At 42.6% G+C, this 13,583-nt stretch overlaps 1 protein-coding gene across 4 annotated transcripts in view; it reads right to left on the bottom strand.

Annotated features, from left to right (window-relative positions):
- The window catches only part of MACROD2 (mono-ADP ribosylhydrolase 2), a 1,283,788-nt gene that overhangs the window by 85,225 nt on the left and 1,184,980 nt on the right, over nt 1-13,583 (bottom strand). For all 4 annotated transcript variants that reach the window (XM_034764159.1, XM_034764162.1, XM_034764161.1 and 1 more), the window contains 2 exons: nt 12,131-12,133; nt 2,120-2,158 (listed from right to left, as the gene is read on the bottom strand). In XM_034764159.1, coding sequence (XP_034620050.1) covers nt 2,120-2,158; nt 12,131-12,133 — 42 coding nt within the window. The remainder of the gene's footprint in view (nt 1-2,119; nt 2,159-12,130; nt 12,134-13,583) is intronic.

Genomic DNA, 13,583 nt, shown 5'->3' with positions numbered 1-13,583 from the left:
AGTGTTATCAGCAGATACCACTGGAGATCATCTGAGACACATGCAATTAAAACATCCCCCTGTTTACTTAAAAAGAAAATTATGAAGAACAGAGTTTCTAAATGTAATAAGATATGCACACTCCTGGGTGGTGGAGACATAAGACAGAGAATACACTCTCAGCATGTTCATCTCCCCATAAACTACACATTTGACCATCTGCTATTCCTTACTTATGGCTGAGTCCTGCAGCTGCTCCAAAGGCCTGATCTGGTGTCCATTGAAGTCGGTGGGAATATGTCCACTGACTTCAATGGACACCAGATCAGGCCCTAAGTGAGGATCTGAACTTTTTCTATTAGCCTTAGCAACTGTCTTTAATTAGAACCGAGTCTCCAGATTGAAAGAGCCCACATGAGATGGCCTGCTATTGCACGCTCCAGGAATCCCAGAAGTTTTAAAGGCTGAAACATTAGAGAAACAACCCAAAAAGATGAGCTTTGAGTACAGATTAGATCTGAATGGCTCAGCAGTTCAGGATCATCAATATTGGCTTCAGCTACTGATTCTGTCTGCAGGAGTCATGACCTCACGAAGTCAAGTGGAATGAAAAATGATTATTCATTAGCGACTGAAAGTGGCAAATAGCAGTTGCAACCTTATTTAAACACAGATTAATCAACTTTTCCCACAAAGCATTTAAGAGCAGATACTCTTCAGCCTGGTGACTAAATTACCATAAACAGAGCTCTCCCCTTAATGCAGAACTCATCTGCTTATGACATTTATGCAAATGTCCCTTACTAATATTAACTTCTTACACTAATGGGTCAAAATGGCATCGCTCTCTACTGCTAAAGGATATATGAAGGATACTAAACTTTGGCCACACAAGTACTAATGGCACATCCAACATCTGATTCTCGAAATATAATTCAGTGATAGGGCACCAAGCAACATATGGTGCTGAATATGTGGTACCCCATCAGCACCCTGTGAGAGAAGCAGTGATCTTATTTGCTTGAAATCCACACAGGAGCAGATATATGGTGATTTGCAATGTATGTAACCCATGTGGTAACTTCATTTAATTTAATGGGGTTACAAAAGAGGCAAGACAAAAGAACTGATACTAAGAGTCTTATTCTGGCTATAAAGTGGAAAAGTTATTTTTAATTTCTACTATTAGATACTTTTAAAAATTAATTTAATGTACATATTTATAAATGAAAAATCCTCCCCAAATCTAAACAATATAGCTAACATACATACATATGCACTGGTTCCAATAAAAAGTGAAATTGGAGATATCACAGTTTTTTGGAGAGGTTAGAATAGAATAATAATAATTAATGGAGATATCCCATCTCCTAGAGCTGGAAGGGACCTTGAAAGGTCATTGAGTCCAGCCCCCTGCCTTCACTAGCAGGACCAAGTACTGATTTTGCCCTAGATCCCCAAGTGGCCCCCTCAAGGATTGAACTCATAACCCTGGGTTTAGGAGGCCAATGCTCAAACCACTGAGCTATCCCTCCCCCCATGGTATCAAACAATCATGGTATCAAAAATACAACAGTATGATACCTGTCAGCAAGTGCTGAATTTTTAACGGCCACTATGTGCTTTTGCACATGTATATTTTGTACATCCGACACAATACCATACATATTAGTATCTATAAAAGTTCCATCCAATGCACTAGGCAGAGAACAATAATTATTCATACATGAAATAAACTCAGAAGGCCCAAATACCATAAATGTGTCCTGCCAACTCAGAAGTATCTCTCTCTCTCTCTCTCTCTCTCTCACACACACACACACACAATCAATGACTACACACACGCACACACACAAACACACAGAATCAGTGACTGGAAATGTGCAAATGCAAGTCCCCCAGGGTTGCTCTGCAGTCACACCTTAGTAAAATAACTAAACTGTGGAATCCTAATTATTTCCCATTCATGTTCAAACTAGTTGTTAATAAGAAACATAATTACAAACCAGTGGGCTACAATGGATGACGACTATAGAACCTAGTAACAAGGTTCACCATGGTCATGTGATTAATTTTAAGCTGTTTCTCAAACTCTTTTATAATTTGCAGAAGTATGTTTTTGACAAACATGTTCACACACCTGTATCCTCATTTATCTCAGTCTCCTCTTCATTATCATCTGTCAAAAAAAAATGAAATAAAATGATTATGAAAAAAAGAGAAGCATTTGAAAATAATCTTGCATGCTTCAAATTGCTTTTATTTTAGTTTGTTTCCTGCTGTCCAAAGTATTAAATTTAGATTTTGAAGAAATACTAGTATGGTAGATTACTGATATCTAGATATCAAAATTCAGGGAGGTAAAATTCTGCCTCGACTTACACACAGTGAAACCACCTTGTAATCTATTTCATATCTTTTATTCCTAAGGGTGAAATTAATCTAATTTTACTTGTCAAGCTCAGGATTCTTGGTTTTTCTTGAAACAGCTGGTAACATTAACACTCAAGTTGGTTGGAAGTTTTGTTTTTTGGAGGAAAATATACATGAGAGTGGAAAAAAATAATTTTTGCCTAAATTTTCCAAAGAAAATGTAGACTTTAAATCTCAAAACTGAACGTTTTGGGGTTTCAGCCAAAAAGTGTTTAGTTTTCAGCTGAAAACTTTTCAATTTGGGGTGTTTCAATTAAAACTTAAAATTCCCAAGGTAGCAGACTCTTATACCCATATGAGTATCAACCTGAAATCAATGGGACAAGATGGCACCCATAGTTACTGAAATGTCTCAGCAAAATGCTTAGAAAACATCCAGTAAAGCGGGAGTTACTTAGTCACTAATTTCCCCAAAGCATGTTCTTTCCCATGAAAGCATTTGCAGTAAAATCAATGCAAGAATCATTGAATCTGGAAGGGAACTCAAGGGGTCATCTAATCCATCCCACTTTGCTGAGGGGAGATTAAGCACACCTAGATCATGCCTAACGATGTTTCTTTAACCTATTCTTAAAAATTTTCAATGAAAGAGATTCCACAACCTCCCTAGGCTACCTGAATAGATCAAATTAATCTCAGCCTCCACAGTAAATCAGCATAATGCAATATCATCTTAGCATACCTGGCACCAGCAGAGCTTCTGTGGAAGTTCTTACTTATAATACAGTAAGTGGCTTGGAATATGAAATTCCCAAAGCACTAGAATATAGCGTAAACTGGTAATATTGGACACACAGGCAAGGAATATGACCTTATTAAAAAGTAGTGAAGTCTTAATGCAATACAAATATGAAATGGAGAATACTGCTTTTGTGAACTAACGGGCCATCTTTCTGAGGAAAGGACAGGGTTATTGCTCCTATAGAGCAAAAAGGAGGATGCATTTTATGCCTGTCCCAGAATCTCATATCTTAACATCTAAAATCTCAGCAAACTAGGTATAGAAGGAACATTATTGTTTATCCTGTACAGCATGGTTTTAACTGACCAAATCAAAAAGGCCTAAATCTAAACCCTGGAGCAAAACACCCACTGAACTTTGGAGAAGTCCAGGAGTAAAATTTTCAAAAGCATCTAGGTGACTTAGGAACCTAGTTTACATTTTCAAAGGTGACTTGGGCACTTCAAAGTCTAAGTCTTACTGAAAGTCAACAAGGTCCCTACGTGCCTAATTCACTTTTGAAAATTTTACCCCAGCTCCATATCTGACTGACATTTTTGACTCAGACCCCTCTTCTCTGGTAACGTCACAACTGGTCCAGAAAATTATAACACATGAAGCATATGAATGAAGGTGCTTACATTTCAGGCAACACAGCAATTTCTTTGACCTCGACTTGGCAAAGAAGTGAAGTGACAAACACCCTCCTTAGTCATTAGACCTCCATTACAAGAATTATCATCTTATACCGGGATAAGCTCTTGCCATGTTTTAAGAACCCATGTCCAAAACACAACTCATTTCTCATCCGGATGAACTATGCCAAGGTCAGTTCCTTAGTGCATTAATTACTGAGAAGCAGAAGCAAGGCAAGAACTCCTTGACTGAAGTCCAGTCTAAGCTGTATAATTCGAAACCCAGATCCTTGTAAATTGCATGGTTTATACAGTAGCTTCTTTTTCCTTTTGACAAAACCATGTTTTCACCCCCCATCTAGGCTACGGACAGAGTGTTATCCAAAGGTCCAGGTCTACTTTAACATATTGATCATGGATTGTGCCAACTGTAAAGTTTAACAAAACCATTAGGACCCAGAAGTAGAACTTTGATGACATTAAACATTTCCTTATGGAGATATTGTCACTATCAGGTAAATCCCAAACTTACTTACTTTCTAAAAAAGCCCAACAACCTCCCCCACACAAACCATTTAAAATTTCACTGAACCTGTGACCTCTTTTCAAAAAGGCCTTGAATAACTCACTGCAGAGCAGAAGTGTGGGTGATACTGGGTGTGCATCCAGCTACTTACGTGACCACTGGAGGCAGAAGAGTTCCCTGCTGCATAGCTTCGCCATTAAAGCCCTGCAACAGGGAACGCTCAGAACTCATTCCCTCAAGTCCTGCTGGAGAAAGGAGAATGACTCTTGCAGCCCAGGGCAGGAGGATCACTGACAGTGGCCCCTTGTGGTGGGTGTGGCCATTGAGATGCCACCCTGATTAAGGACTCCCTGGAGACTGTAGCAGACTCATGAGGCAAGGAAGACATTTATTCCAACATGCGTCCCATGGGTTACAGAGTGAAGTTCCCAGATAACAGTTAGTCTAAAGTATATGAAGTACAGTAGCTCCTTGCTTAACGTTGTAGTTCTGTTCCTGAAAAATGCGACTTTAAGCGAAATGATATTACACGAATCCAATTTCCCCATAAGAATTCATGTAAATGCGGGGGGGGGGGGGGGGTTAGGTTCCAGGAATTATTTTTCACCAGACAAAAACTATATATTATATAGATATACACACAGTATATGTTTTAAACAAACAATTTAATGCTGTTCACAGCAATGATGATTGTGAAGCTTGGTTGAGGTGGTGAAGTTAGAGGGTGGAAGAGGGAGGGATATTTCCCAGGGAAGGTCTTGCTGCTAAATGATGAACTAGCACTCGGCTGAGCCCTCAAGGGTTAACACATTGTTGTTAATGTAGCCTCTCACACAAGGCAGCATGAACAGGAGGGAGGGGAGACAACATAGCAGACAGAGACAGACATACACCTTGTGTGTGGGAGAGAGAGACAGAAATGCACACTGCCCCTTTAAATAAGCTGACCCACTCTTAAGTGCATTGTCTTTTTAAGTGGATCAGGAAGTTGAGACAGCAGCTGCTGCCCCAAGCTCTCTATGTCTCTCTCCGTCCATGTCCCCTCCCTGCTCTATATGGAGAAGGAGTAAGCGGGTTGCAGGAGCACGGGGGAGGGGGACACCCTGACATTAGCCCTTCCCCTTCCCCCCCTGCACAGTAAGCAGGAGTCTCTGGGAGCAGCTCTAAGTCAGAGGGCAGGAGCAGCACATGGCAATGGGGGGAGGGACAGCTGAACTGCCCGGCAATTGATAGCCTGCTGGGCAGCTGCTGCACAGGGAACTTAGGGGAACGGGGAGCTGTTAGGGGAAGCTGATCGAGGGGCTGCCGGTCCACCCTGGTTCCAAGCCCCCACCAGCTAGCTGCAATGGGTTGCTCTTCCTGCAAGCAGTGGGCAAAGCAGGCGACTGCCAAACGACGTTAGAAGGGAGCGTTGCACAACTTTAAATGAGCATGTTCCCTAATTGATCAGCAACGTAACAATGAAACAATGTTAACCGGGACGACTTTAAGTGAGGAGTTACTGCATATAAATAAGGCATAAGTTGCGTGACTCAAATGAATAGCGGTATAAGAACAAGCTAAGTGTAAACAGTTTAAGAACAGTTAAAATTCAGATTTTAACCTATGATTGAAATATGCCCCGACTATTCATATTATTTGGGATAATTACATCTATAAAATCTGAAAGCAGGGGGCTGGGTGCAGGTTGTTCAGAACATCCCTTTGTAAAATCCCAGGCTCCCGATTAATTCATATATCATGCAATGGTTGTCAGGCTTTCTTTCCCTAATCTCATTTGCTATCTACAGAGCTCTGTAGAACAGAATGATTACACTGCTTTTCGTACTATTGAGATTGGAGAATGAGCGTCTCTTATCCCATGGTTTATTTATTTTTTTGCCCTGCCTCTCTCAGGTTCTCTCTGGCCCTGTCTCATCAACTCATTCCACACAGGTAAACAGCTGCCAGATTGTTAAAACTATCAAACTGCTAGATTTGAGCTGGCAACAGGCTCTAAATACCATTACTAAACCAAAAAGCCATCAAACCTCCACCCACTCCTTGCTCTTCTCTCTTTTTGAATTGTTAAGCAAATACGGTTATTTTGTGTTTAACTATATAAGCACGTAATCAGAGCTCATAAACCACTGCAGCAGGCAGCTCATTGTTCTAATCTGCATTCCTGTGTCCCCCCAGCCTTACATAGCCCCGTACACTGTGGACTCATCTTTCACCCACTTCTTCAACACTCCTTTCTGACTTCTTTATTGCCTTTCTCCACCTCTCTCCTCTTCCTTCACTCACAGTTCTTTTATCTCTCTTTTTTCCCCACCCATTCCCAGCTGTCTCTCCCCTTGTTCTCAGCCTACCCTGGTTTCTTACTTCTCCTTTCACAAGTGTAGATCTTCATATTGCCCATCATCTTTCAGTGTGTTGTGAGCACGCTGTGGGATTCGGAGTGAAACGTGACAGAATTCTTAGTACCCAGAACTTCACTTGCTGCCTGTGCATGCAGAACAAATGAAGGAATAGAGCAAAGAGGCAGGAAATGTTAGTTATAAAGGAGGAGGAATGGAGCAGAGATGAGTTTGCAATTACATCACTGATGCCTTCATTTAAAAAAAAATGAATCACAAAACCTGTCAGTACTGACAACTATTTAGATGCCCTACTGGGCTTATTTACTGTACAAAAATAGGTGTCCCGCTGAACAAGTTCCTGCCCTTAGGCACTTAACTAGCAGGAACTTCAAGATATGACTGTACTGTTTCTACTAAGATAATGAAGGATGTGCAGTATAACATTCTCACACCATCTACAGAAAGTGAAAACCAAAATGTGTAATTAAACTTTGGGGATTTCTCTGTTTAGTTGCCAACTAAACCTTCTTAGACTATTAGTTGGTGCAGGTTGAAATGGCACCAGGGTAGTACGCCAGTGAAGTAAAATCCAACTATCAAAACTAAATATAATAGGCTGACAAAGTGGTAAATACTATGTATGCCCCTCCCCTCCAACTCTTCTTTTCACCATCCTTATGCTCTTTTGCACCTACAAGGATGCAGACAATCATCCACTAGGTTGCCATTATGTAGTTTTACATCCATAATGGCAACTGCCATATTTCTCATGATCCTTTTCATGCCTTTCTGACTGAGAATCACTACTACTTGACAGGACACCATTACTGCCAGCCAGACGAAGTCCCCTGTTGGGCCTAAACTGCAGAAGCTCCTTTCCTAACCAGCCAACAGAATACAAATTTCCTCTCCAACTTGACCAACAGAAGTCAATGTAGTAGCAGCCTACCAAACTCCTCCCCATTTCATGAGGTTTAAGAGAGGGAGGGGACATATTGGGGCACTAAATGGATTGGAACCTAATTATATGTCTTGCCCTTCGTGAACCTTCTACCTCATCTCTCCACTGAGACAATGCAGCGGGGTAGACTACCAGGTACTGGGAAAAGATCATTTTCTCTGGCAGGAACCCCAGCTTTGGAACTCCTGGCCAGAAGACATGAGACTGAGCCTATGTTTGACTGTTTTCAGATCAAGGTGTAAAACAATATTTTCAATATAGCCTTCCCCAGATTGAACGCTTTTAAGAAAAAAGGCCTTTAAACAAAAAGTCACATTCCCCGGCTTCAAAGAAAGAGAAAAAGGGAAGAGTTTTTAGGTCTGGGCTTTTGTGTTCCTAAATTTGGAGCAGTAATAGGATACCACAGTGACAGGTGCTATTTGAAACACCCCTTCTCTTGCGGAGCAAGTTTGATCAAATTTTGCTTTGGCTGTTTTTATTATGAAGACATTTCTACTGATATGTGCAGTATATCTAAACCTCACTGCAGCATCAGTACAGTTTCTCTTCGTGGGTTGCCTAGCTACGTAGCCTCACAATACAGGAGTCACACTGAAAGTAAAATGTTTTTGCAACTTTTGAGAGCATATGAAATGGAAATCCTTAGTACCCAATTGCTAAGACATCAGATACTTTTCTTTATGCCACCTCAGAGATGGCTTCTTTTATGTAGTGCAATACTTGATGTGCAGTAGAATATACATACACTGCAGCAAGAGTCTAGCCTACTCACACAGAATGCGTAGTAGCTTCTACTCCAATTGCAAATAAACTGAACCAAATTGTTTCACTCCAATACAACAGCCACGCTCAAGATTGGGGATTCTATTTTACAGATGCTGACACCATCCATATGAAGAACGGAGTGACTAATGAGTTCAAAATGCATCAGTTTAGAGAGGAAATTGGTTTCAGCTCCACAGACCTCTCTTGCCCTCCCCTCCTCCCCCACCAAACAATGAAGCGATTGAGTTTTACTTATATGGATACTCACTCAAGTTAATTTCAAGCTCACCTGCAGGCTGGAATTTTCACACCAGAAATAATATGTTTTGTGGGGGGTGGCCCACTGTTTGACACAACAGGGGTGAGGTTTCTTAAAAACACTCAACAATGGCCTGGCACAGAGGCAACTCAATGAGCCAGACAAGATTTTAACCGCAGTCTTTGCAACCAGGATCATTCAAGCACATGAAGCTACTTTTTGTTAGTGAGTGGTGACGACGGAATATTGCTGAGCAGTAAATGCAAGGCACTTGGAATGTTTTATGGGGGATGGGACACTGCTTGATGAAGCAGAGAGAAAGGATCGTTATAACAGGATGGCAGACCATAAGGTCTTGTCTACATGGGGACGTTACAGCAGTGTAACTGTAGTTTATAGTGCCTTGCATTCCCACACAACCTTTTAAAGTGAGGTATTTTGCATTTTAGGCCACAGTAAACGATCCCCCGGGGAACAGGAGTAACTGCCCATCACAGGGAGCTTGTTCCCTTTAGGATTTCTGCTTCTGTCAGGCCTCCCATTGTTATCCTCCACTGTAAAGCTTCACTCCTGCATCAGCTTGTCTGTGTATCTGTTCTCTCCACAGCTCCGGGGCAGGGGTGAAAGTAACTTAAAGGACTTACTGGTACGCAGGGCGGCTGGGCTCCTGGGCAAGGTAGGGGGTGCAGCTCTGGGCCCCTGGAAGGGGCGGAGTCTTGGGTGGAAGGGGTGGGGCTGGGGCGAACTCCCCCAGCCAGCCCTTCAGCTCTGCCTGGCCTGTGCTGCCCTGGGCTCTGGCGGCGATTTAAAGGCCCGGGGCACTGGCCGCTGCGGGCAGCTTCCCCTTTTGCACCCGGGCCGTACCAGCGGCCACTTTCTTACCGGTACGCCATGCTGGCCTGTACCAACTTACTTTCGCCTCTGTCCAGGGGTCACCTTGACAAAATGTAACCTCTCCATTGAAATGCAAACACTCAGCCTCAAGTGCTCTCTTTGATACGAGGTAGTGGTGAGTTCACGTATCATCATAGCAGCCACGCACCCCCACCCACCAAGCTGCTGTGTGGACTGGACTGCACTCTTTGGAAAGATGTATGTCCTGTCCCATCTTGAGAAGAGTCACTGGAATGCAGACATCTACAGGATATCATCTGAGCAAATGATGAAAAGGCGGCATTACCAGAGCTGGTACCAGGGTTGAGTGAAAGCAAAGGAGCCCTGGGAGGAGTAATTGAAGGCACAGGACCAGAACAAGACCCTCAATAATGCTCCCATTATCTTACCCATAACATGACAAACTGGACTTCATTTTTGCAAATGATGCTACTACTGCACCCAAGAATGATATGAGAATGAGTTTTCCATAAAGCACTCCAGACAACATGGCAAGTACCCTTGGCACCAACGTAAGGGATCCCCACCAGGAGGAGATTTTTCTAGAAAGCAAGAACTGTATGATCTAGCAGTCTCAGAGGTTACACAAGAATCCCATGCAAACAGCCAGACAAACTGCTGTGGAAGAGAGCAGTACCAGCAACCAGCCTGAAAATGCTGCAGTGTAGTGCTCTGATATTATGTGAAATACAACGTATAGGGGGATTTCCGAGTGCTGGTTGTTCACCATTGTTAACTAATATATGCTAGCTAACATATATATCATATTAATAATATGTATTATCCACCCTATGTATATGTGGTGGATGATACATGCAAACATATATATAGGGTGAATAATATATACATACATATTAAGCAACAATAACATGAAGCACAAATATTGTAACAGTGATATAGCCTAAACTGGCTTATACCATAATCCTGTTCATTTATACCAAGTATCCCATAACTCTTTGCATCTGCTGAAATAAGCATTTGGCTTAAGCAGATAGAAAACTTATCGCAACTAAGATACATTTGGTTTTATGTCTTAGTACAAGCTAGGAAAGTCCCTTTGTGGACCAGTACCTGGAATGCTAGTATCCAAAACAAAGATAAGGAAGGAACAGAACGCGTTAGGGAACTGGAACAAACTGATCGGCTGCATGTTAGTGATGTGTAAAGAGATATGTAACTTGTAAAATCATCATCTAAATAATAGCAGCTGAAATGTGAATTTTGGGAGCACACCTGCTATGTACAGTGAATGCAACTGTGCTGCATGACACAGCTTCCCCGAGATTGTATCATATACATTTTCCATACTATGTTATTACTGGCTTACAGCAATAAACCTGTCTGACATTGGTGTTTGGCCTCTTGAACATATTTCATAACAAATCAAAAGGTGGACAAGCAATTGACTCTCCAGTTCATCAACAACCACCATGCTGGGCAGAGCTAGAAGACTCTCTCCATTTGATTGACTTTTAATGCCTTTCCACCACAATGTGCTGAAAATGGCATCCATGCCGGAGATTTAAAGCTATAAAACTTTATTTCCCTGCAGTATCATATCCCACAACCACTGACCACATTTGCTACCTCCAAACCCTGCTTCCTGCTCACTCGCTCCCCCTCTGCCCCATCCCTTGCCAACCTCCTGCCCCTTACTCATGATGCTGATGTAACCCACACATCTCCTGGGTATGGTGTTCTGTCCCATCTGCGAGGAGAGGAAGAGGAAGAGAAGAAGAAGAGGAAGAGGAGGGGGGGGAGAGACAGTGCTCGTGCTCTACAGCCTTAGCTAAGAGGCAGTTAGCTTTCAGCTCATGCGGTAGACCCTCATGCACTAAGCTCCAGAGGTCCCTGGTTCGATCCTGCCTGACGACGACCGGGGTCTGTCGGCGATACACCAGCACCAAGGCGTTTAAAATAAATCAAACGTACTGCATGGCAGTCCTGTGTCTGGTAGGAACAGATAAAGAAAAAAAACAATAGAAAAAATTGACTTACTCTTTTATAAAGCCCCCATCTTTTAGCTAACTTGAGATTTGAAGAGGTAAGTTGCCCCAAACAGGCTTTACAGACATTTCAAAATGCATATATTTGTAGCCATTATTAGGCATTCCTGGCTACCTGAAACAATTATTGAACAATACGTTTTGTGTGTGTTTCAGTGCACTTTATGCTGATCTGTGGGTGTCATAAAAGAAAACTTAAGGCGAGGATAGTGCTCTATTTTGGCATGCACATTGCATGTCACTGCTGCTCTCTTGGGACTGCTCATTCAGCTACCATCTCCCTTCCATTTCTGCACCAGCTGTGGCAACAGCATCCTGGTAAAGAGCAGTGCTTCTGATCTTCCCTTCTGTGTCTCCTGCAAGCTTGCCTCAGGGTAACATCCTCCAATGTAAGGACAGCCTGCAGAAGAGCACATGCAATAGCTAACCTGTCCCCGACTGATACAGACTAACACGGCTACCACTCTGAAACCTGTCCCCGACTGTCCTCCATCCAAACAAGCCCCCCCACACTTAAAACCTAAAGGCCTACACCCAACCATTCCACATATCCCATTCACCTAAAACCACCACAGCTCCCCCCCCCCGCACCCACCACACAACCCCCACCATCTAAAGCAGCCAATATCACCCTCAGACCAACATTTTCATAAGGTTCTTATACAAGAGGGTTGTAATTTTCAAAATGTCTTAACCTCTCAAAGCAAGCCCCAGAGTGCAAAGAGAAGATGGAAATAGCATTTCAATTTGTGAGAAAAGCAACAGTTTATTGTTGCTGGAATGGGGACAATAATTGTTTGTGCTTTTTCTGATTTCCCTTGGAACTTGCAATGCCTCTGTCCATGCGCAGGGGGGGCTTATAAGTCACTGAGAGGCTGACTAAACTCCAAAGGGAAAAAAAGATGATAACAGAGGAAATGTTCCAGGACCTAGTGACTGCATCCCAAGGGAAGTCCACAAAGGCAGAAGTGTAGAAGGATGGTTTCCTGGAGCACTCAGAAAGGCTCAAAATGGAGCATGTGACCCAGGAAAGGGACTTGAGGAAGACAATGCCAAGGCAAATAGCTGCGATGGAGCACCATTTATTATGAAGGTCAAGCGCAGCATCCCATGCCAGCACTGTTCTGCAAACGATGGGAAACAAACCATACTGGGACTACCATTTCAATCAACCAAATAGGCAAGTAGTCTTCTGCATCCTGAAATTCCGCAGCCACTGCTGATCATCCCAATGCTGCCTCACTATCCTGTCCCACCAGTCAGTGCTAGTTGATCAAATCCAGAAGTGGCACTCCACCAAGTGAAGCTGCTCCAGATAAATGCCCTGCAGAACTAACTGCTCCATTTCTTCCTCCTGCTCCTCCTCCACCTGTTGCCGTATTGCTGCGGCATCTGAAGCTGCTGACTCAAATCCATCTGTCAGTGCAACTGCATTATCCAGTTTGTATTAATGACTGTCAGGATTGCAGCACTCGGCAGTGTGCCCTCCATGCTGCCTGCCAGCAGTTTGAAAATGGCGCTGGCAAAATGATGGGATTCCAAGAGAGAAATCGTGGGTGTTTTCTAATTTGACCCCCAATCCCAGAATTTCTGTAGGTTCCGATAGGTTTATGCTGTGTTTCCCAGTAGAAGTTATAAAAGCCTATTTATCAATAAAAATCAACGGATAGAAAACTGAACAAGGATTCTCTCAGAAGGAACAATGAATTGCAGCTAAGCAATACAAATATTGGGCCCTTTACTGTAACATTTAGTCATGTGACTGGTCCACTGAAATCAATGGTGTGAGTAAGAACTATGTGCATGAACAAGAGTTGCAGGATAGGATTCCTGATTTGCTGGAAGTCATGTGGCAATACATCGTATCTGTACATTCTTGCGGACTAACAGCTGAGGGGATTTTACAACATATCTGGATTGAAAATGTCAGAGCTGTTTTACTCCATAGGAAGATATGAAACAGAAAGAAAGACTTGGCTGTTTCTCTTCCCTTTTAAGTTAAGACTAAGCTATTGCTCTAGGCACAGAGGAATGTCTTCCTGCAGCACATTTTTCTACGCTC

Source organism: Trachemys scripta, chromosome 3 (genome assembly GCF_013100865.1).
Source record: "Trachemys scripta elegans isolate TJP31775 chromosome 3, CAS_Tse_1.0, whole genome shotgun sequence".
NCBI lineage: Eukaryota > Metazoa > Chordata > Testudines > Emydidae > Trachemys > Trachemys scripta.
Note: the sequence above shows the minus strand (reverse complement) of the source record. Positions and strands in the feature narration are given on the sequence as shown.